This window comes from Pteropus medius, unplaced genomic scaffold, assembly GCF_902729225.1.
Source record: "Pteropus medius unplaced genomic scaffold, Ma_sr-lr_union100, whole genome shotgun sequence".
Classification (NCBI taxonomy): Eukaryota; Metazoa; Chordata; class Mammalia; order Chiroptera; family Pteropodidae; genus Pteropus; species Pteropus medius.
This window is the reverse complement of record NW_024354502.1, coordinates 11,592,717-11,618,555: the sequence shown is the minus strand read 5'-3', so window position 1 is coordinate 11,618,555 and position 25,839 is coordinate 11,592,717. Positions and strand designations below refer to the sequence as shown.

At 33.4% G+C, this 25,839-nt stretch overlaps 1 protein-coding gene across 1 annotated transcript in view; it reads right to left on the bottom strand.

Moving 5' to 3' along the window:
- CSMD3 (CUB and Sushi multiple domains 3) overlaps positions 1-25,839 on the bottom strand; it is a 1,005,898-nt gene that overhangs the window by 724,010 nt on the left and 256,049 nt on the right. The window contains exon 5 of the mRNA XM_039853604.1: positions 378-585. Coding sequence (XP_039709538.1) covers positions 378-585 — 208 coding nt within the window. The remainder of the gene's footprint in view (positions 1-377; positions 586-25,839) is intronic.

The window sequence follows — 25,839 nt, the reverse complement described above, 5'->3', positions numbered from 1 at the left end:
AGGACTATTCAACTAATTTGAAAGGAACCAACAAGTTTGGACCAGCATGTTAAAAAGCACAACTGTAGATTACATTAGAAACAACTTATTTCCTTACACAAGTTTTGATTAAGTCACTTTACTTTTCCTTGATAGACTAATAAAGAAATAATGATGGAAAGCTTGGTCCTTCAAAATTCCAATCTATTTCATATATCAGTATCTGGAGCTTCAAAAATATCCCTTAGCTCTGACAGCTGCCACTTATAATTTTCCTGTTAACTGTAAGTTCTTTTAAATATTTAAACCTTTAAAGGCTCATATATAGCTGTTCTGTGATGCCCAGCCTGTCTCCGGCAACAACGTCAAGGCTAGGTTAATAGAAACTATCTACTTACCATATTGTAGGTGGCTCAGAACCTTCTATTTCTAAGTAATCATACTTTTCTTCCATTTGGAAATCAGTAAATATGAGAGAAATTGTGTCTCCAGGCTCTGCTACAATGGTCCAAGTGCAATCAGCATTGTTATGGTACTCATTAGGAAAACTAGGGCTTGATATGATGCCACTGGATCCTCTCATTGTTCCTCCACATGCATCTTCAGCTGTTAAAAAAAAAGACAGATGAGATGTTCAGTTATGTCGTTAAGAGAAATGCAATTCTGTTAATATTTTTTTAAAAGAAATAGTCTAAATGTTGTGATATCTATGCATCTTATCAAAAAGACATTAAATAAAATGAGAAGTCTATGAAAAATTTTAAACATATATATAAACTATATCTTGACAATTTTAAAACCATTGATTAACAATGAAAGTAAGTAAAAATTTACACTCCAATTAGATCTCAAACTACTAGAACCAAGGTTTTTTCACTGATTAGCTGATGAAGTGAGTAAAACAAAAGAAGCATCATTCTTAAGGGCTGTGGTAAAAAATATTTAATCAATTTGTGAATGTTTACAGTAGAGCTAAGCTTTATATTTATTTTTTTTAATGTAGGTAAGTACAAAATAAAGAAAAAATTAAAAGAGAATATAATATAGTTTTTTCTTTTTTAATATAGTTTTTTTTTCAATAGGATGTTTCAAAAGCTATTTAAAATAATATCATCACATATCCAGAAAACTTTAATTAGAGAGAAATAATATAGTAACTAATATACCTTTGATAATATATTCACTGTGACTTCATCAAACCATGTAAATATATCTTCTAGGTATTCATATGATACACATTATAAAGAAATTTTCTACAAACTTTATATTTGGCCCTGTGGTTTTCATTTTCAAACCATGGTCATAAATTCCCAATTCCCTACTTTTACCAATAATGTATGCTAACAAAGAAGTTACGTGACCAATTGTATTTAGTGTAAAAATAAAAGTTCTTTGTTTCATAAAGAAATCAAAGCAATAAAATGTCTTTTTATAAAAGTTTAGGCAAGTCAAGTTAAGAAATTGCTAGTTTACTTGTGCAATAGATTGTCTCAAGATTTATGTTGTTGTTTTGAGCCACTCGGAATTCTTCCAATTCAAGTCAAATGTTTGAAGAAAACTCTGGCTCGATAATGACCAATTATTATTTCAAGTAATGGCTTACAATCCATAACTTTAATTAGAGATGGGCAGCATCCTATTTAATTCCACAATGAGCAGGAAACAGCAAAATATTTTGGTGCTTAGGATAATTTTATTACTATATTGTATGAATCAAGTAACATTAACTCCTTTTTGCTCCATTCTTTATCTATTTAACTCCATGATTCATAAATTGAAAGCATAAATATATTACTCTTAAAAGATTTTTTACTTTCATCATAGACTAAATAAACATGAAAAATATTTATTTTCTTTCTATGACCTCCCTATTTTTTTAAGTTTGTTGAGTAACTGTAATGAACTAGCGGTCTTGTCTAGGCTATGAGACATATTACTACAATCTTCTGGCCAGAATACACAATGCCTTCCCTCAATACCTTAACTTCGGCCTCTGGTAAACATGTCTTGCTGTCTTCATCCTCAACCACTAATTACTTCTACTGCTTTTCTTCTCAGTACCAACACCAAGGTTGAGTACTGCTTTGGAAATAGAATGTCACAATATATATTCGTAATGTTACTGGCACACAACTATTCAAACCAGCTCTGTGAGCTCTTTATTTCCCTCTCTCTAGATAAAATCTCAGGTAGACACATGACATTTCAGCTCATACTCAGATTAAAGAAAAAAATTCTCCATCTTTTAATTCAAAAATCTCAAGCCATCAATTAATACATTCAGTCCTGGGAGAAACACACACACACACACACACACACACACACACACACACACACACACACACACTTCATTTGAGTTAAGGTTCTTTGCTCCCCTAGCTTGGACTTATGGCAGATGTGGGGCAGAGGTGAAGGCAGAGGAGTACACACACACACTTCATTTGAGTTAAGGTTCTTTGCTCCCCCTAGCTTGGACTTATGGCAGATGGGGCAGAGGTGAGGCAGACGAGTGGGTTCTTCTTCTGTTTTCCTTCCTAGTAGTTTTGTCCATCCAGCCCTACCCAATGAACTTTCTGTGACTCCTTCTGAAGTTGGAAGTAGGAAGGACCATGAGATATGAATCCTTTCTTTTGTCTGGCACTGATTTAGTGCCTATTGCCAAGGGCTTTGACAGTTGATTTTTTTTTTTTTTTTTTTTAAAAGGTGATTCTTTTGCTCATGAGCCTTTTCATGAGATCCTCATAGGTATCTCAATCAGTGCCCTTCTTGTACGTGAATGTGTCTCTGGCTGGCTGCTTACACTTCTCCCTCATACCATAGGTATAGAAATGGTGTATTTCCACCCTCTTTTCAACTATGTCTTCTTATCCTTCCAGGGGAGCCTCCTGGGCAGGACCTACAACAATTCCAGGCCAGAAATCTCTCACAAAAGTCCTGAATCTGATCAAATGAAAACATACTCCATGTAGTCATCCTCTGTAGAAATGCAATTTATTTCCTTATGCAGCCCTATAGGTTGGCAATAGACATTTAACCATTTCAACCAATGTTTTAATAATAATATACTGTGTACTTCAAGCTCCAGGACATACAAATAAATTTTTCTGCACAGTCCCCTTGAAGTTCCTCAATCTAGGCTTAGAGAAGAGAAAAATCATCCCAAACTCCTGACAAATGAAACAAGGAGGAACACATAGAATACCTCACTACAGGGAAATTCTTCTTCTACAGTAGCAAAATAACTTCAACCCAAAAAACTGATTGACTTGCACTTGAAAACAAGGATGAGAACTCAGACCCTCCATCATTCAAACCAATGTTTTTGCCAAGTCTTGTATCAAGTTCTCTGTTCAGCACCACTTTGATCTCATTATTACTACAGAGACTAACAATGAATCCTTATCTGACAGAATTATGAACTAATTAAAGATTGCTTTTAGTACATGTTAGACGTATAATATTTTGTCTAGAACCTTTGTATTGGATTTGGCCTGGATATAATACAATGTTTATATGTCTTTGTCCTGGACCTGGAAGCAACTGAAGTGTCCTATAATAGACGATTGGATAAAGAAGCTGTGGTACATATATACAATGGAATATTACTCGGCTATAAAAAAGGATGAAATCTTACCATTTGCAATAACATGGATGGACCTAGAGGGTAAGCTAAGTGAAATAAGTTAGAGAAAGACAAATATCATATGATCTCATTTATATGCGGAATCTAAAGAACATAATAAATGAACAAACAAATCAGAAACAAACTCATAGATTCAGAGAACTGATGATTGCCAGATGGGAGGGGGCTGGAGGACTGGGTGAAAAAGATGAAGGGATTAAGAGGTAGAAATTAGTAGTCAAAAAATAGTCTCGAGAATGTTAAGTACAGCATAGGGAATACAGTCAATAATATGGTAACTATGTATAGTACCAAGTGAGTAATAGAGTAATTGGGCAGATCACTTTGTATATTATATAAATGTCTAACCACTACATTGTACATGTGAAACTAATATAAAATAATATTGAATGTCAACTCTAATTGAAAAAAATTAAAGGCTTATTATAAAGCTACACCAATAAAAACAATAAGAAATTAAAAGTAAATATAGATAAGTCAAACAGTGGAACAAAATAAAGACTTCAGACACACATGTGCACACACATACACACACAACTAAACACTTGATTTTTTGACAAAAACAGCACTGTAGAGCAGTGGGAATAGAACCATTTTATTAAATGTGCTAGGTCAATTGGATATCCACGTGTACACGATAGTTGATTCCAGATGAACTTTGGATATGAATATATAAGGTGAATTAATATAGGTTCTGAAACTTAACATAAAACATCTTTACATCCTAAAGATTAATAAAGTTTTCTTAAATAGGTACACTAATAGATACAAGGCACAGAGTGGAAGATATTTCTAATATATATAACTGATGAGGTCTCAGTCAAAATATATAAATAACACCTACAAATAATTAAAGATAAGGGAAACAAGTTAATAGAAAAATGGAGAGAAGACTAAACAGACATCTTACAATGGAGGATGGACCAATTTTCAATGGACATATAAGAAAAGTACTCAATTCATTAGTCATCCAGGAAATTCAAATTAAAACCACAGTGATTCTCTACTACACATACACCAGGATGTTTAAAATGACAAAGATCGATACTATAAATGTTTAGCAAAGATATGAAACAACCAGAATTCCGATATAGTCCTGCAAACTCTGTAAATCAGTACAGCCACTTTGGAAAACTCATTAGAAGCTGCCTAATAAAGCTACCCACATCCTATAAATTAATGTTTCCGCTACTAGGTATCTTCTGAGATGTGCATCAAAAGATATTTGTAGGACTGTTCCCAGACCCATAATCTATAGTAACCAAATCTAAGAGTACCCATATGTTCATTAATGATATCATAAATAGTGACATAGTCCTACAATGTATCATCATCATTCAATGAAAAATAAACTATTACTATATGCAACAATATGATGAATCTCACAAAGAATATTACTGATTTAACAGTAACAGTATGTAACATTCCATTTTACAAAAGTTGAAATAGGCAAAAAAATATCTGTGGTGCCAGAAATCAGAGGGGTGCTGACATTCAGGGAAGGGCAGGATAGTGACTGGAAGAGAGTATCTGAGAGATTTCTGACTTTCTGGTAATAATCTGTTCTGTTCTTAATATGGGTGCTAGTAACAGGCAATGTTCATTTTGTGAAAAATCTGTCAAACTATACCCTTATAAGTTTGAGTTTTCTGTATATATATTATATTTTTAATAAAAACATTATGAAATAAAAGGGAGGATACCTCAAAAGCATACATTCTTCTTCTAAGTCAGCAAATATATTCTGAAATGTTCCCTGGATCTCCAAGAGACTGGCCATGTCCGGCCCTTCTTTTCCTAAATTCCCTGAGATAGTGATTAGAAACAGCATGATCCAGACACTCAGTTCTGGCTGTTTTATAAAACCCTAAAACCCGTGTCTTGGTTTACACCTCATTTTTAACTTTCTGTTGCTCCCTCTGAGTCTCCCCTCCGCCTGGTGCTTTTTACTTTCAGATGGCAAACTTTAATGCTACTTCATTCTAAAAAGTGAGAATGTTCAGGTTCTGATTTCTCTCAAAATTTTTTAAGTTCCATCACTTTTCTTTCAACATAGACTGAACATCAGAAACATCTGGATACCACTTACAAATATCTATATTTCAGCCCCAACTCCAAGATTCTTATTTAACTGGTTGATGGTAGAGTCAATAGTAGAGCAATTTAATAAAGTTCCCTAGGTGATTCTAATGCATTGTTAGAATCAAGAGTCACTGTACTAATTTATGCAAAATAGCTAAGACATTCATTTGTGTATTGGACCCCATCTCCTACCTAACCCCAGGGCTCCACTCGACCTGGGATCACTTAGCTGGTAAATCTGTCTCCAATATCATCCTAAAAGTCCAGATATTTACAAATGGAGCCGTCTCCCACCTCCAAATGACAAAGCAAATTTTTCTTGATCTATTAATGATCTTTTCCTAACAGTAAAATTTTCCTCTTTTTCAATTTTCCTCAGAAAATTTACCTTTATTTAATGCTACTACTTATTCACCTTCCAGTCATCCTTCATTTGACTGCAATCTTATTTATCTTCATACTTTCCACTGAAATCTTTTTTCCTAAATTCACCACTGACTTCCTAAAAGACACCTACTTGTTCAGCATTTTTTTTTTAACTGGGCCTCCCTGTGACATTTGATGTTATTAACTCGTTCCTTTTAAAAACTCTTTTTTTTAGTCTTTCATTAAATATTTTATTGATTAACCTGCACCTAACCACTTCTTATCTACTTCATTGCTTCCTCTTTCTCTATCAGTTACTTTAATATCAATACTTCCCGGGTTTCTGTTCTTTTTGAAATACATCTTTGCTCCCAAGGTAGTATTATCCATGGTCTTAATTTCAACTACCCCCCAGGTGTACAGATGAGTCCACAAGCTATCTCATTTAGTTCACTCCTCTATACCACCCTTCCAACTGCCTAAGGGGAACCTTTAGTATTAATAAAACATATGAAATAGTTTTGGTAGCAATCATCCTTTCCAAAATCTTTTTCATTGCATAATGATTGAATAAATTTCAGGAGGATGGGTTATTAACTCTCATCTGGAACTCTCAGAAACTGTAGGAGTTTGAAGCAGTGGCTGAGGATAAGTAAAACAAAAAATAGTTATCACTTAAATATGAGGAACCTTTGGTTCCAAGATTCTGATTGCAAACATTAGGAAGCAAATATATATATTATGTGTTTATTGATCTATTTCCTCAGGAAGAATGTATATCACCACCACCCAGAAAGTCAGGATGGTGACTTGAAGCTAAGAGTTGTCCAATGGGAACTAAGAAAAAGTGACTTAAGTCACATCCAGCCTAGTCCTTAAAAATATCCTTTGACCTATCCTCTCTGCCTGGGAATGACACAGATCGTGACTTCAATCCCATCTTCTTTTCTTATTCCTTTATAATTTATTTTCTACAGGGCCTCTCAAGATAACTATAAACACAGTAATAAACACAAAATAATTTCAACCCAAAAATCTGATTGGTAAGAAATAAATATTTACTGAATTAGACAACTGTGATGTCCAGTTTTGTTTATTATCGCAACGTGAACTATTAGTTATGGACGGTGGAAATCCATCCTACTGGAAATCATTTTGTCAAGTGGACTTTTTTAATTCCAGAAATAAGAAAGTCCCAATTTCAGATTTAAATCTGATATATTTTTGAGTGGCTTTCTCTCTGTTTTACTTTACAGACCATTCATTCATGTCTTGTGTTTCTTTTTATAAATCTCATGCAGTGTTTTACCATGTCAGACATAACAGAACTTGAGCCCTGTTTACTTGAAAATTGAAAATTTTTAATTTGAGCACATCTGTTAATTTATTTTATGGAAGATAAGGCTCATTTAAACAGCAAGAATTTAACCCTGCATGTACAGAAACAATGTCTAGCTTTCTCATCACTATATTTTCAGTGCTTAGAAATATGCTTGGCACTTAATGGGTAGCCAAAATATCTATCTTAAATGGTATTGAATAGAATGGTTTTGGACAGTATCATTGACTTTCATGTGGACTTTGAATGATTTCTTATAAAACTAGAGTATTTCCCTCCTCCAATTCAAGCTCACTTACTCCTTGATTGTATAATTCCAGATGTACATACAACACATTTTATTAGGAGATACACTTTAACTTTGTCCAACACTGTGGTAAGAATAATAGTCATTACACTTAGAGTATGTGTATATCTCAAATCTTTCCAGATAGACACACACAATTCTTTGAAGACAGATGTTTAATACAATAGTTTTGTTTTTAAATATTCATTCTGTACCAGTCAATAAGCTATCAACTTTAAATATATATAAATATTTGTCTATTTCTCTCTAAATTTTTGGTTGATTTACTTATACATGCTCTATTATTTCTCAATGGGACCAAATTAATATCCTATCAACTTCAATCCCTCCTTCTTCTCTTGTCCCATTAAAATGTATTCTCTATATAGAAGTCAAAAGTATCTTTTGACTTCTGGAAATTATATGAAGTTACTCACACTTTCCTGTTGGTAACATTCTAACAGCTTTGCTTGAATTTGAATAAAACCAGGGTTCTCCCCATGACCTTAAATGATCTTAATCCACAGAGCTCTCAGTAAACTCAAGCCTCACTACTCATTTTTTCTCTCTTAAATTTAACAAAGCTCCTTCCATCTTTAGAACCTTAGTTATAACTATTTGCTAGGCTGGTGTCTTCTTTCTCAAGACCTTCCCAAAGCTGGCCATATGATGCTGTTCTAACCGGTGAGGCTTTCCTTGACTAACTACTATACCATTTAAAACAGTCCCCCATCAGTCCCTATCACATCACATTGTTAAGTTTTTTTCATTCAACTGATCACTAATAATTTTTGTTGTTTTCTTATTTACCTGTAGAATATAAATGTCATGCCATCTTGACTACATTACTAATATATTAATCATAGCATTATCCCAATTACCTAGAACAGGGTTAGCTTGTGGTAGGTACCTAAATAGTATATTATCTGATTAAATATATATTTTTACTCCTCAATATGTTCATAAAATTTCTTGGAAAATTATATGAGAGGCAAAATTATGTTGACCTAAAAGTGGGTGCTCTAAGAATAACAGACCTGAGGATAAATCTGACACTAACGAATTGTATGAGCTGTCAACTTACTTCTAACCTGGTCTCTTACTTGAAAAATTACTATTTTGATAGTGCATGTCTATTGACTTAAATGTTGCCAGCAGTCTCTCATATATTTTCTGTTTTCTTTATCAGTATCCTAGGAATTTTATTTTTGTGGGTGACAAGAAGGTTCCAGCAAGGTGATGGCACAATTGACTTGTTACTCCCTCTGGCAAAATTGTCACAGCAGGAAGATAGAGAAGGCATTCAGTCCCATATATTTCATTTCACTCTTGCCATCCCTACTAGTTAAATGACAGGTTCACTGCTGCTGCTTGTTTCTCAATTTCTGCTACAAAATAGAGTAGTAAGAAGAGAATGGAAAGTGAGAAAAAAAGTAGCAAATCTTTGTCTATGAAAAGTCTTGTGAAAAGGCAAACTGTAAGAGCATTTTTAGTATAAAGAGTTGAACAGTGTCTGATTGCTTTAAAAAAGGATCACTCAATCTGCTCCTGAATTTACTATATTTAAATATCAGTTTTCTTCTAAAACTTAGAAGAAAATAGATATGTAATGAATCATAAACTAGATAATTTTGGTTAAAAATGGCTACTATTCATTGTGCGCTTGAAGGCACTGTTCTACGCATTTAAAATAGATCCTCGAATTTAATCCTAGTAACATCTCTATTAGAAAAACAACAAAATAAAACAACAATTATTTTTGTTTTACAGGAGAGGAAATTGAGGCACAGGCAGGTCAGTAACCTGCCCATGACAACACAGTTAAAAAATGGTAGAGCTAAGTTTCGAATGAAGCCATCTAAGAGAATAGTTTTAACCGCTGCACACACCAGTGTGATGTAAAATACAAGCGAGAAAAAAAATCAAGAACATAGTGTACCACCATACACAACGATAGAAACAACATGAGGCAATGGAAGATATCCAAAGGAGGAAAGGAAACCAAATCAAACCAGAGACATAGATTGTCCTTTTTACTTTTCATAGAAAGTTCCTCCTGACTAGGCCTAAATACACACGATGAAAATAAACAATGTTTATGGCAAATTCTTATTTCAATTTGTCATCCTCTGTTTGAATGAGAATCAGTTGTAAAAATAGTTAATTACACAGGACAAAACTGTATATTGGTTAAACAAGTATAAGACAGAATGCACATTCATTCTACGTTTTATTAGTAAATTATAACCATATTGCAATGATTCACGAAAATAAAACTATCGTAACATTTCTATAGTATTTATGTATTATTACTCTAAATAATTTTCTCAAAAATGTAAACTTAAAGTATTTAAGTTTTTATTTAAATTATTTAAATAATTCAAATAGGATGTTTCTATTATACAAATAGAAAGTTTTTAATGATTTTTAAATTCACAATTGAGGTGTTACCTTAAAAACAGAGTGTAAAATACGTGTGTGTATACTCTCACACACATACAAATATATGCACACACATCCTTAAAATGTCTTAAAAAATGACCTTGTAATGAATCCATCTACAACCTACTTCGAGTATAATGATTCTTTAGGATTTTAATGTGATTATACAATATGATAAACAGAATGCTCTTGTGCAAATCCATGATTACATTATAACAATGTCAACAAAATGTACAATATCTTCAAATATTTCTGCTTAATTAAAAATTGCAGGCTTCCTATGTACATCAAAAAATCCATTCTTAGTAAAATTAAATAAAGTGACTATATGTGGTCCCTTAAGGATATTTTTTATTTTATTGTTTATTCTAAACTAGATGAGTATTTGTAGTTTTGTTTTCTCAAATGTACATTCTGAAGAGTAATGTTCCCGATGTATTTTAATTTTGCGTCAGTTTGATATGATTGTTACTTTTTTCTTCTCATTTATTTATTTATTGGTAATGGTGTAATTCACAATTATCTGTTAAAATTACATTGAATCAAAGGGGAAATTGTGTAGATCATTATTGCATAATATTTGTTGATTACATGTATTGATCAAAATTAGATTTTCATCTGATCAATTTAAAAATTTGAAGAGGAAATAAAATGAAAATACAAAAACTTCTAATCAATGACCTATGCTACATGTAAAAGTAAACAGTGTTTCATTTATTCAGTAGATAATATGAGCACCAATCTTGTACAAGGTATTACTGTAGGAAATATGTATCAGAATCTAAAACAATAAAAGTGCTATAAGAAAAATGCATTTATCAAAAATTACAGTCAGTCCATAGCTCACTTGTAAATTTTCAGTTGTGTATCGTTCATCTAAAACCTTGCCACTTACTACTTATCTGGGTCACTTTTTCACGATGTCTGTTACCATGTGTTTAGGGAATACAATCTAATTTTTTATAGCGTCCAAAGCCAATTGTAGCTGGGAAGATAAATCCAGAGCCAAATGCAAATGAGTTTTGGATACTATGCTCTTTTGGATCATTTCTCTCTTGGCATGATAGATAAAAACTTGGCTGCACAGTTATACAAGGGGTGAAACGAGGTACAGAACACCACATTTATATGCAGGGCCCCAGGACGAGCAAAGCCTAAGGTTTTCTAAATGGTTAATTTTAGCATCCATCCAAATGTCAGTGAGCCAGTTAGTGAAGTAAAGCTACACTTTAAATGATGTCCAAGGGCTTTTTTATAGCGTTAACATTTGCATAACACCAGCTTTTTTGTGCCTTATGTTTCCAAATCAATTTAGCTTTGTGTGCTAATATTTTACTAGAGCCCTGAAGATAAAGAAGCATGCAGGTCAGCCATGTGTGCTGCTAAATCCTCAAAGGAAACCTCCACTAAAAACCAAAAGATTGACACCAGACAAGATTAGCAAAAGAATTAGTCATGCACAATCAACTGTGTTAAATACTGGGGAAGAAAACATCTGCTTCCCTTGTCCTTCAGGAAAAGGCTATCAGGACGTAATGTTAATGCTTCTAGCATATATTGTCATGTGCTTCTGAGTTTACCATTGTTTTCTATGAGGATGGATTTGTTAGAACCAACTACCATGGCTACTTTAAACACTACTAATGAGGTGGGCAAGTAAAAGCTTCATGCCATGTGCTATTTAATACCTAGACCTAGGAAGACCCAGAGATCTTCTCCCCGAGGAATACAACAATTCAGTCTCTTTCTGAATCTGGAGCTGAAGAAGCTTGCGCTCTAATCTCAAAACTGTTACACATTGGCTGAAAATTTCCAAACTAACCAACCCACAAACAAAAATCTTTTCCAAAAAGGGCTTATTATCTAAAATTGTTGATTAAAACGCAAGAAGAAACTCTTACCAAATAGCTAAAGATCATTAAAGTTCAATTTCTGGAAAGACGGGAGTTTGGCTGTTCTCTACATTTTTTTAATGTGCTAAATTTTAATATCTCAAAGAATTATGACTAAAATAGAAAGATTTTAAAATATTTATTCAAATACATCTCACACCATAAATAATATTTCAAATGTGGTTTATTTGGGGGGATTACAATTAAGAAATAAAGGAGAATGAAAAACAATGATATATAAAAAGAGGTATATATAATTTTATACTTTTTGTTCAGTCTATCTTGGTCCCTTCTTAGGTCCACATCAAGAAAATAAGTCATTTTAGTTAAAGTGACTTTAGACAATTGTGTTTTCTTCATGCGAAATTGTTTCTTTGCACCTGAAGTTACACAGACATAATTGTTAGATATTCTAGATTTAGTGCCTTCATTGATTGAACATATCTACTTTGCAAACCTTTGTTAGACATTTTGCTTATACGGTTTAATTAGGCCATATTCACAGGCTTATTTTAAACACAAAATTAACTCAGAATGGTTAATATATGTATCCCGCCCCCCCATTACACAGCTAATAAGTAGAAGCATGTGGATTTAGAAAAATAGTTTAATAATGTGTGGTAAGAAACATAACTCCTATAAAAGATGCTATCCCTGGTAACCTACAGTTATGTTATTTTACATGGCAAAAGAAAAAAAAGTTGCAAATTAAGGTTGGTAATCAGCTGACTTTGAAATCATGATATCACCCTGAATGATCCCAGGGCGAGACAAACTGAAAGAATGCTTTAATTCATACTCACACACACCAACACACACAAATATATGTGTGTGTGTGAAAATATAATAATGTATACATTTGGAAATAAAGTCTGTTTATATTTGAAAAATAATATATTAATAAATATATTCTATAAAGTTGATATTCTAAAAATTAAAAATATAATAATTTTGTTTGCATTAATAAAGGCAATTTTATTGATAGCAAAATTTAAGACATATTGTTAAGGAAATGGTAACAGATTGGCAGAAAAATAAAAGGAGGAGGAAGAGCAAAGGGAAGAGAAAGGGAGAAGGAAATATACAGCTCTTTTACGTTGTTTACATTGTTGACCACCATCAGTGCCGGCATTCTTTCATTCCATTAACAAAAGAAGAAGACTGTTTTCTTTCCAGGCTTCAGGTCTTTCCACAGCTCACCTCCACACTTCTCCCTCCTCATAAATAGCACAGCAAGCATTCCCACTCTCAGCACAATTCAGTCTCACTTTTTCCCTTCTCCTGCTAGATAATTCCTTCCCCTCTTGTCTCTTTACTAACTAGATAACTCTCAACTTTTGCTTTCACCATAATGTCAGCTATCATTTCCTTTCAGAATGGCTTTCCTGACTTTTCCAGGCCAGGCAACCATGTCCACCTGTTTACATGCACCACAGCACTACATTATAGTAACACATTTATCTGGATCTTCAGCACACCATAGACTCTTTGAAGGGAGGGTGGTGACTTTATTTCAATTCCATTTTAACTAGAAATATTTCTTGCTCCTGAAAAGTATTTAATTACCATTTGTGAAAAGGAGATAATTGAATGAAGACTGATTCACGAATTTGAAATTACTGTTCCAAAACCACACATCAACAATCACGTATCATGTCCACTTGGATAGTACATGAGAATCTCAATCTTTATATTAATAAAATCAGATCATAATTTACTTCCATAGCCACCACCTTTTCTTATATATTCTTTCATTCAATTAACTATTCAGGCATGAAACAATAATACTGAGTACTGACTGTATGCCAGCCTGTATTTGATGCTCTTGAGACCATCAGCACTACTACCTACTCTGCTCAAAAAGAAAAATCCACTGTATTTTTCCTTCTTTCTCTTACCCTATACTCCCTTATCTGAGTCACTAGCAAGTCTTGTTCATTCTATTTCTAATAAATCCCAAATATGCCAAACCTCTCCACATCTCCAGGTTCGATCCTTTGTTCCAGGCTGTCATCTGCATCCTCCTCCTAACTTGCCTCCTTACTTATAAAACTCTAAACTCCTTTAATCCATATTCTGTGCAGAAGCAAATTGATATTCTAAAAATATAAACCAGAACATGCTACTTTCCTCTGAAAATACTTCAATAATTTTGATTGCATTAGACCTAAATCAGAATTCTTTCCTGTAAGTCCCAGGGACCTACATGACCAGGTTGCACAATTGTGCATTTTCTATTGTGCTGCCAGCTCCAAACCAACCATTAAGACACTTTTCATTTCATCTAATACTCCAGCCAAGTTCTAACTTCAAGGCATTGTATGACTTTCCTTCTGTCTAAAATATTCTTCACTCTTCATTGGGAAATTCCTCCATCATGTTTTAGAGTTCAATTTAAATATCCCCCAAGGAGAGAGGTCTTTTCTGACTACTTCACCTAAAAGATCTCCATATTCGTTTTTTTCTGTCATAACCTACACTACAATTTACAATTTTCCTAATAATGTGGTTTTTGTTTTGTTTTGTTTTTCCATCTTGCCCCATGAAGGAACTGAGTATGCTGAATTTCCTGATGAATATCTAGATCCTAGTAGAGTGTTCAGCCTTAATAGAAGTTTAATGAATTTTATTTGAATGAGTGAATGATGAAAAATAAGGGAAAGTAAAAAAGAAGGCAGGTAAGCAAGAGGGAATACAGAGATAAAGCTTGCTGCTTACTTATTAAAACAACGTCCATGAAAACAGTTTCTCCCCCACTATGAGCAAAATTTAATGACTAGCTCACTGTAGGACAGATTTTACATTTTAAAAATATAGTCAAAAAACAAAATTTACATGTAGAATTTTTACTCTCTTAATCAATGCCTATGGCAATCTATTTTTAAGTACTACACTATGTGTATCATAGTAAGAAAAATATGTTAAAATTGTATGAAAGAGGAATACCCAGATGCATTGATTTAAATCATTAACAAATCATAAATATACTTAAAATTCATTTCTAAATATGAAAAGAAGTTAACATGTTTAAAAACTATAAAAAATAGTTAATATATGTTCAGAGGCTTCCTTATTTAAATTCTGAACATATTTCAATATATAACCAATCCCAATAACTTTTTATAATTTCAAGAACAATTTTAAAGTATTGCTCTCATTTTCTATGTTTTCTCACTTTCACATTAATCCAGAGCTACAGATCAGATGCTTTTAAGTAGTATGTGGTACTAAGTGAATACACTTCCTGAGGCATAGCAGAAAAGTCAACTAAATTGCATAATTTTTATGTCAAATTGGGCGGTATACTTTATTCTCAAAATTCATTTCTGCACAAAATATTCTGTTTTCTAAAACATTTAAACATATTTGAGAAAAGTGGTGATCTGTTACTACATCATCTTCCATTTGGAAGTAATCAGTAGTTTTACATTTCTTAGCAAATGATAATGGCATCTATGAACTGTTGTATATAAAAACAACATTAAAATGCATAATGAAGATTGGATTTGCACATACACAGCTAAATTTTATACTTTTTTTTATATTTGTCTTTTTATGTTATAAGCATAACTTTGAGTTACAGAAATTCAAATGCAATTCAATAAGGTAACATAAACAAAGAAAGGGAGGTAAAAAAAAAGAGGAAGTCCAACTTATAATTAGAAATAAATACTGCACATTGGCCTTGATTTTTTATCTATGCTGAAGAGATGTTTCGAGGGTGATTCTGGTCACATGATAGAACCTGGAATCCATTACCAGGCCATAAATTTATACACTCAGATAGGAAGATGGATGTAGCCAGAACTTTTAGTTTATACATGCTTTGACTTTATGCTGTTTTGAAAATCTAACTTAGTAATAAATACATAAGAGCAATAGGGATATAATTAATACTATTGTCATATTATCATTACCAGTTTATTAAAATAATTATGGTTAAAAACCATAAGAGCTTACAGGTATTGAGCACTTTGTGACCTGCACTGTATTAACGGCTTTGTATTCATTATAACTATATTCCTACAAGAGAAGTGGAATAAGATTCATCTGCATACAATAGTGATAGATCAAAGAGAGAAGCAGCTCTGAAATAAAGTCTTCACAGGATGAGTAGGAGTTTGTTAAATAGTAGGAGAGAAAGTTTTCCCAAGAGAGAACACATGAGAATACACAAGAATATGTAAGACACATTCTGGAAACAGGAAGAGCCTAGTATGGTTGTGTACTGGGAGCAGGGAAGGGGGCTTACATGTCATGTGATTTTAAAAGCATACCAAGTCCAAATTAGCAAGTTCTATGCCTTAGTTAAGAAGTATGACATTTTTCTTGTAGTGTCTGGTTATTTTTATTTTTAAGCTAGTGAATAATAGGACTTCTTACAAAGAAAGCATAAAAATAATTCTTTTTCTAGCTTAAGACAGCGTCTTATGTGTATCAAGTTTCCCACAGTTATGTTCTTGGAATAAAAGAAGGCCAAGGACACAGGCAATGAAAACAAAAACAGACAAATAAGACCAAAAAAGGGACTACATCAAACTTAAAAACTTTTGTACATCAAAGGACACACTCAACAGTGTGAGAAAGACATCCTAAAGAATGGGAGAAAATAAGAGAAAATCATATATCTGATAAGGGTTTAATATCTAGAACATATAAAGAATTCCTACATCTCTATGGCAAAAAAAAAAAAAAAAATCAAATGACCCAAATAAAAATGGGCAAAGGGCTTAAACAGACATTTCTCTAAAGATGATATATAAGTGGCTAAGGAGTACATGAAAAGTTGATCAACATTATTGATCATCAGGCAGGTCAGTAATGAATGCCCCAAACTCCCAATGTCAGTGGAATCTACCCAGGAAGCCTAGACTTCCACTGCCACCTGATAGTAACAAGATATCTTGCCTCTTCCTCAATGACGTGGTATCAGAGAAGAACTTCTGGAGACGTGGCTCCTTCACCACAGCCCAGCAGTAACAAGGCAACCATTCCCTGTGGTGACAATATGGGAAGCAGTAACAAGGTACTCCTACCTCTTCCAACAACGAAAGTATCGGTGGAGCCAGTGATCAACAGTCATGAAGAGTCCCTACAGTGGAATAACAATGGAGGCAAGCGAAGACACTGGACTTCTAAGCAAACTGGCAGCAATGAGGTGGTGCACGAGAGAGGTGAGAGAGATGTGAGGGTCTTCACGTTTGTGTCTCAAAATTCTTACGTTGAAAACCTAATGCTCAAGGTTATGGTTTTGGGAGATGGAGCCTGTGGGAGGTGAGCAGAGCCCTCATGAATGGATTTAATACTCTTATAAACGAGGTCCCAGAGAGCTAGCCCGCTCCTTCCACCCTGTGAGGACACGACAAGAAATCGGCAGTCTGACCTGCAAGAGGGTTTTCACCAGGACCTGGCCACACTGGTACCATGACCTTAGACTTCCAGGCTTCACAGCAACAAACGACACATCCCTGTAGTTTATGTCTATGGTATTTATGTCAGAGCAGCCCAAATGGACTAAAAAGAAACAAAACCAGAAGTCTAGCAACCTTCCTTCCTTCATTCCTGTCTCCTTCAGTTAAAACTGATTGTTTTCCTGCTGCAGTAGCTGATTAGATGCATGGTTCTCATTCATACTAAGAGAAGCCTCTATCTTCTTAGAAAATTAAATGGTCGTGAACAGGATATTGGTAGAAATATGGACAGTGAAGGCCATTTCAGACAGAAAACAGGAGCATGTTACCAGAAACTGGAGGAAAGGCAGTTTTTGTTATAAAGCGGCAAAGAGCTTGGCTGGCTTGTATTCCTTCCCTATCCTAGTATCTCATGGAAAGTAGAACCTGTGAGAAATGAAACTGGATATTTGGCTGAGAAAATTAGTAAGCAAAGTATTGAAGGAGCAGCCTGGCTTCTCTTGAGTGCTAATAATAAAGTACAAGAAGAAACATAATTTAAAGATGAAATTGTTAACTAAAAAAGAAACAGAATTTAAAATTTTGGAAAATTTTCAGGATATGCATATTGTAAAAAATGCTAAAGCATGCTTAGAAAAGAACATTAAACACATGGTCAAATTACCCTCTGACAAGTTTAGTATGGGTGAGAACCATGAATCTAATCAGCTATCGCAGCAGGAAAACAACCAGTTTTAACTGAAGGCAATGGAGACAGGAATGAAGGAAGGAAGGTTGCTAGACTTCTGGTTTTGTAGAAGAAAATCACAGAGCTAACAGACTGGGAACCAGCACTACTCTTCAAGACAAGACCCCAAAGGTGATTCAGAGATCAGTAGGGCTTCCTACTTGGTTTGAAAACTGGAGGCCATTGTCTGGGCTTCAATAGACCAGATGATCCCCACCTGAAACTATGAGAGTGGTACCATTCAAAACCATGGAGGTCCAATCTCTTCCCAGTAGAGCAGTGGAGGCCTGGCTACCTCCACCCAGATTTTGAAGGGTAAAGTGGCCCAGGGTCATGGGCGAAGGACCCAGGCAGGGGGCCCAGGAAGGGGGCTACTGCAAGGAGAAGGCCAATGCCAAGAGCTCCTACTAAGGTCAATGCCTAAAGAGCTGTGGGGGCAGGAGGGCTGCCTCTTTGACTCAGACCAGTACAGCTTAGGAAAGCCACTGACATGAGACTCTCCATGCTGTGAGAGCTGCAGCATGGGCTTCAACAAGCAAAGCCATGGGGGCAGGACTATCAGCCCAGTGCGTTCGGAAGGCCCCTACCCCAGTGGGCCTTAAGTTTTTGGACTTGGGTGGGACCTGTTATTCCTTTTATATTTTCTATTTTTCCCTTTTTGAATGTAAATGTCTATCTTATGCCTGTCATACCATTGTATTTGGAAAGTATGCAGCAAGTCTGATGTCACAGGTTCACAGCTGGAATCTCATCCATATCTGATTCAGATGATATGAAATGTGAATTTATACTTGAACTTTTGAGTTGAGGACATGTGAGAAGGACATAAATTTTGAAGGTCCAAGGTGAAATGCTGTGGTTTGAATGTTAATGTCTCCCTAAATTTCATATGTTGAAATCTAATATCCAAAATGGAGCATTTTGGAGGTGATTAGACCATGAAAGTAGAGCCCCCATGAACAAGATTACAGACCTCATCAAAGAGGTCCCAGAGAGCTAGCTCACCTCTTTCATCATGTGAGGACACAATGAAAAGTCGGTGCCCAGAAGAGGTCCTTCACCTTACTATGCTGGCACCCTTTACCTTGGGCTGTGAGAAATAAATCTGTTGTTTAAAGCCACCTAGTCTGTGGTACTTTGTTATAGCAGTACTTTGATAAACCAACTAAGACAGGAGGCCAGCTTAATATTACAGATAAGATCCATGTCTTACATTATCAAAAAAAGGTTCGGTTTTAATAAAAATAATTCTTGTTATATAAAGAACCAGAAAGATCTCAAACATTAAAAAACAACAGATACCAAAACCAAGATGACAGAGATTTATAATTTTCTAGCAAAGATTTTAAATAGCCACTATAAAAATGTTTCATCACACAATTACAACTCTGTTTGAAACAAGTGACAAAATAGAAATTATCGGCAAAAAAACAGAAATGGTTAGGAAAAAAAACAGAAGGCATACAAATTAAAAATCATCAAATGGGAACTTCAGAACTGGAAAAATATAACAACAAAATAAAGACAGTCAATGGATGGAGTTAACTGCAGGATGGAGTAAACAGAAGAAGGCACGAGTAAATTTGCCAATAAAGCAATATAAATCACACTAACTCAACAAGAGAGAAAAAAGTAGACTGAAAAATGAAATGAACAAAGCCTCAGGGACATGTGAGACCATAACAGAAAATCTAAGATCCATGTCGCAGAAATATTAAAAGGAGAGAAGAGGTTGGTGCTGAACATAAACTCAAAAAAACAAGGGCTGAAAACTTCCCAAACTTGTCAAGAAACATAAATCTGTAAATTCAAGAAGTTCAGTGAATTCCAAAGAAGATATATCTAAAGAAGTTGACACAAAGACACATCAGAGTCAAACCTCTGAAAACTAAAGAAAAAATCTTAAAAGTAGTCAGAGGTAAACAGTACCTTACCTATAGGTGAAAAATAAACAGAATGGCAGAAGATCTCTCATCAGAAATTGTGAAAGTCAGAGGAATTGTACACGATTTTGAAGCAAAAAACTGTCAGCACAGAGTCTTGTATCTAGTAAAAATATGCTTCAGGAAAAAAAGGAAATCAAGAAATTCTCAAATGAAGGAAAACTGAGAGAATTTGTCAGCAGTAGACCTACAATAAAAGACCTATACTAAAATAACAGATAAAGTAAGTGTTCTAAACAGGAAACAATAAAGAAGTCTTGAAACTTCAGGAAGGAAGAAAAATAGACTAAAAGATGAGTAATTATAATAGACTTACCTTTTCCCCTTGACTTTTTTACTTCTGTTTGATGGTCAAAGTAAAAATCATAATATTGATTCTAAATATATGTAGAGAAGATATTTACAATAATTATAAATGCGGGAGAATAATGGGACATAAAACAAGGTAAGATTTCTATACTTCACCTGAAATGATAAAATGATACCACCAATCAGCTATAAGTTATGTATATCTAATGTAATACTTAGAGCAACCAGTAACAAAGCTATAAGAAATACACTAAAAAAATAAAAGCGAAGTATATCGAAGCAGAATTCTAAAAATATGTTCAAACAACACAACGAGAAAAGGAAAAGAGAAAGACTAAAATCAAGAACATAAAATAAAAAATAAATGGCAGACATTATTACCCAACATCAAAATCACATTTAAGATAAATGATCTAAATAAATCAGGTAAAAGAAAGAGATTGGCAGAGTAGACTAAAAAACAGGACTCAACTATGTGCTGCCTACAAGAAGCTTACTGAAAATGTAATAATATAGGTACACTGATAGTAAAAGAATAGAAAAAGCTATATACACAAATACTAATCAAAGAAAAACAGGAACAATATACCAGTATGAGATAAAATAGACTTTAGAGTAAAGAAATTTACCAGGCATTCAAGGGATATTATATATAATGACACAAAGGCAATTGACCAAGAAAAGATAACCAATTTTAACTGTGAATGCACCAAAAAATAACAGTGCTGTAAAAATTGTAAAGTAAAATCTGACAGAACTGAAAAACTAATGGGGGAAAGAAAAAAAAAACACAATTCTAGCTAAGATTTTAACACTCCTCTCTCAACGATGTTAGCAAGACAGGAAATCAGTAAGAACACAGTACTCAATAACACAACTCACACCACCATTAATCAATAGGACTGAATTAAAATTTATAGAACCCTCCAACCAACAATGGCAAAATATACATTATTTTCAAGTGTCCATAAAACATATATCAAGATAAGTCATATCCTAGGCAATAAAACGAACCACAACAATTTTTTAAAAACTGAAACCCTATAGAATATGTTCTGTCATTGCAGGGGAAACAAACTAGAAATTGATAACAAAAAGATAACAGAAAAGTCTTGAAAAACCTGGAAACTAAACAACACATTTGTAAATAATCCAAGGTTCAAAGAGGAAGCCTCATTGATAATTAAAAAAATACAATAAACTGAACAAAAATGTAAAAAAAAACAACTACCAAAAAATGTTTGGCACAGTGAAAACACTAATAAGAGAAAATGTATAACACTAAATATATGTATTAAAATATAAGAAAGCCTCAAATCAATAATCTAAACACCCACCTCAACAATGAAAAAACGAAATCTTAAAAGGGAAAAAAGACGTGAAGAGACATTTTACTGAAGGGGATATTCAAATGGCAAATAAATACCTGAAATGATATACTACCGTACAATACTAAAGCCCTAACTATGTTCTTATGTTCAGAGACCACAGGTAGTATACACGACTTTGTCAGGTCATCCTTTTTCCCAGCCCCGTACCTGCTTTCTGATAGCAGTAAGTTTCCTTGAGGATTTGCCCTTTTAACATTCTAGATAGTTCTGGTGGGACCGATAATCAACGTATTCCCAACTCTCTGCCCCCACTACAACCCTGACTTTGTTTAGATAGGTATTCTGGTTTAGTTTATTCCCAGTATTTCTCTTAGGGATTTCAATTTTGGCATAAAATGCACAGATTTAAAGGTGCTGGATATTAATTAAGTATTCACAAAATATCTTACCTTTCAAATTCCCAGAGATAGCCTGGCTTTTCCAAGACTTGAACACTCAGCTCTTCCTTTAATGTGTTTGCATACCAATATCCTTCATAAGTTTTTTATTATTACTACTTAAATTATTCAGAATTGTTTGCCTGCCCCTACTGCCATTCCAAAAAATTTATTTACCAATTTACTTGGCTGTCTTAAGTCTCTATATTGTCTTTGGCTCCCTATATTTCAAAATTATTTTAGCTATTGTAGTCCTTTTACTTTAACATAAATTTTATAATACTTTTATCTATATCTACAAAAAAATACTTAACAAATACTAATTGAGGTCTTTTATGTGTCTAGATGAAGTACCAGTACAAAAATCAATAAAGCAGACCAAGTCTTATGATTCTAGAGCTCACATTCTAATAGGAAAGAAAGGAAAGAAACAAATAAAATCGGATTATTATATTATTATTATTATTTATTAAAAATATAATAAAGACTGTGGAAAACAATTAATTTTAGTATTGGAAAAGAGAATGTGCGATATGCTGGGTACTGTTATATATCCAAATTGGGAAACTGGGAATGAAATCAAATTGTTACTTCTGGCAGATGACATGATTCATTACATAGAAAACCCTAAAGATTCCACCAAAAAACTATCAGAAATAATAAATATAGTAAAGTTGTAGTATACAAAATCAATATACAAAAATTCATTGCATTTCTATATAATAATAATAAAATTTCAGAAAAAGAAATATATAAGGTGGTCTTAAAAGACCTTTCTAATGAGGTGATACTTAATAGGCCTGATGGGTGTAGCGGAGTGAGCTGTCATACATCTGCAGAAGGGTTTTCCAGACAGATGTAATAGCAAGCGCCTAGGTTCTGAAGTGAGAGTATGCCAGCAGGGTGAAAGAATCCGAAATTAGTGGTTGGGATAGCCTGGATGAAATGGGTAAGGGAGAAGATGCAGGAGATAAAGCAAAGAAATATCAGGACCATGCAGAGATCTGAATTTTCTTATAAAGACTTGGGCCTTAACCAAGTGTGGTAGGATGCAGTCATAGGATTTTGAGATCTGGTAACCTTACACAATTTATCACAGAAATACTGTCCTGAATTTCTTTATGATAATTTCAACAGCAGTCTTTTAAATATCTGTGCAAATGTCAATCAATGGTATAAGATGAATAATCAATCAAGTATCAATCAATGAATAAAATGCAAAAATATTACAACTTGTTACAAGGGACTATGAAATCCCATGGCCCTATTTCAAACTGTCAGAAGTATTGTCTCTTTTCATTGAATTCTCCCAACTTTTATCTTTACTGCTGCCATGGAAGCCTTTAATGTTTTCCATATATTAAAATTAAAGAGATCTATCTCCTACTAAAATATAAACTAATTGAGAGTAATCACAATATCTCATTCATCTTGGTACCCAACAGAGAGGTATAGTGGTATTTCTGCACATGGTTGCTTAATAAATCCTGTTCAAGTGGATGAATGAATTCCAACATGTTATATATTTATTTGTTTATTATTGCCAGTTTTTCCTCTACTAGAATGTAAAGCTCAAGAAAGCAGACACTTAGCTTGTTTTGATCACTTTAGCTCTCCAGTTTCTAAAATACTGCATGGTCCAGAGTAACACATAAAAATGTATTAAATGAATATCCTAATTTTGCTGAAGATAAAACACTGAATTGCTTTTGGTCATATAGGTACACTTTGTAGGGCAGATTTCAGGTATACTAGGTTTATAAAATGCTGCCTTTCCACTACAATAATTAATTTTTCATTCTTTCAACCAGCATTTGTTGAACACAAATAAGGTGCTCAATGTCATAATATCATGGCTAAATATTCTACGAGATGACATGTCACTTTTACAACTGAGCTGAAAAATCTGAGAAATAGCATACAATGTAAATGTACTAAGCTATTCATACTTTGGTTCATGTAAAGTAAAATAAAAGATCTACTAACATAAATCAAAAATACATTAGTGCAATATATATATATATATATATATATATATATATATATGACCAAAAATCAATTTAGTGATAATCGATTATATTTTTTTATATTCAGGTACTCAAGAATATAAAAATGAACATATACAATATTTATCAGCCTCAATATAACTACTTATTGCCTTAAGGATAGGAGTAATATAGCACTAGGAGACATGTCCACATGTCACGAGAATTGTGCTCTCTAGAGACTTGCATCTCAGCAGCCCTGGAGAAGTAAGAAGAGTATCAGCAACACAAAACACACATTCTAATTGATCAAGACACTTGATTTACTTTACAATTCAATATATCAGAGAGAACATTTTAAAAGCCTAACCTGAATACATAAACAATGAAAGAATTAATGTCAGGATTGGGCAACTAATTTGAATAAGTCCTAAAATGAAATACATTTTATTCAACATTTGGGAGGAAGCAAAAGATATAGATTAGCAAAGGGAAAAATAAAGGCCACTATAGGGAAAGTACACCGGTCAGAATGAACAAATTAGTTTTGGCAAAATAATAATAATAATAATAATAATAATAATAATAATAATAATAATAGTAGTAGTAGTAGTAGTAGCAGCAGCAGCAGCTAGGAAAGAACTAAGAAGATCTGGACATTAAAACAAATGTTAAAGCAAGCTAGCTGTTATAATTTATTTATACTGGCTATATACATGGAAAAATTTATTGGGTTTTGATAATATAAAAATTTTTCAACTACGAAGCATTGGTTAGGATTAAATAAAAGATTATTAAAATATAGTCTGTAATTTTTCAGAAATACTGAGTTAAAGGAAAATAACTGTCCCCATTTGATGATAAAAGAAATTTGTGCTTTAAAAAAAAACAGCAAGTATCAGAATCACTGTGAATTTAACTGATAACTAAATTGGGCTTATTGTACTTAAAAATAATAATATGCATAATCGAGCATGTGTGTACTACTGGAGTGTTTAACTAAGTCATAGAACACAAATTAACATTAAATATTATATATCTTATGGCTGTAGAAGCCTCATCTTTAATTATGAATATCGAGTGTCTAGATGTTAATTTAATATAATTAAATTCACACCCTAATAAATGTGCAAGTTAAAGTACCATATACTAATACTTTTCCTTACACAGAAATAAAAGGGAGGGGGAGGGAGGGGTGGAATTTAAATCATTTCTCAATTAAAATAATTAATTAATTAATTTGAAAAAGAAAAGAATGATGATTTGAAGAGATGTCTTCTGATTATAAATTGTTTTTCAAGTTTGGTTTAATAATCATTTATTGAGCTTTATAAGAGGTGATGAGGATAAAGAGGAAGACAGACTCTGCCCTCAAAAACTATATATTGCATAAAATCCTACATGGTCTCATTCTTCTATCTAATTACAAAATTTAAACTTAGAAGTTAATGGTAAGCAAAACTTTTATCCCAAAACACTCTTCTTCTTATTTTTATGATATCACATTCTGCTAGTCTTTTCTTATGTCTCTGGGAGCTTTTCTTACTTCTCATTTCTTGCATCTCCCCATTGTTGTAGGTCTTATATATTTAACTCTGGACTAACTCTGGACTTACTTCTCTTCCCCAATCCATGTTTCCTCTCCAACATTTATATTTCAATAATCC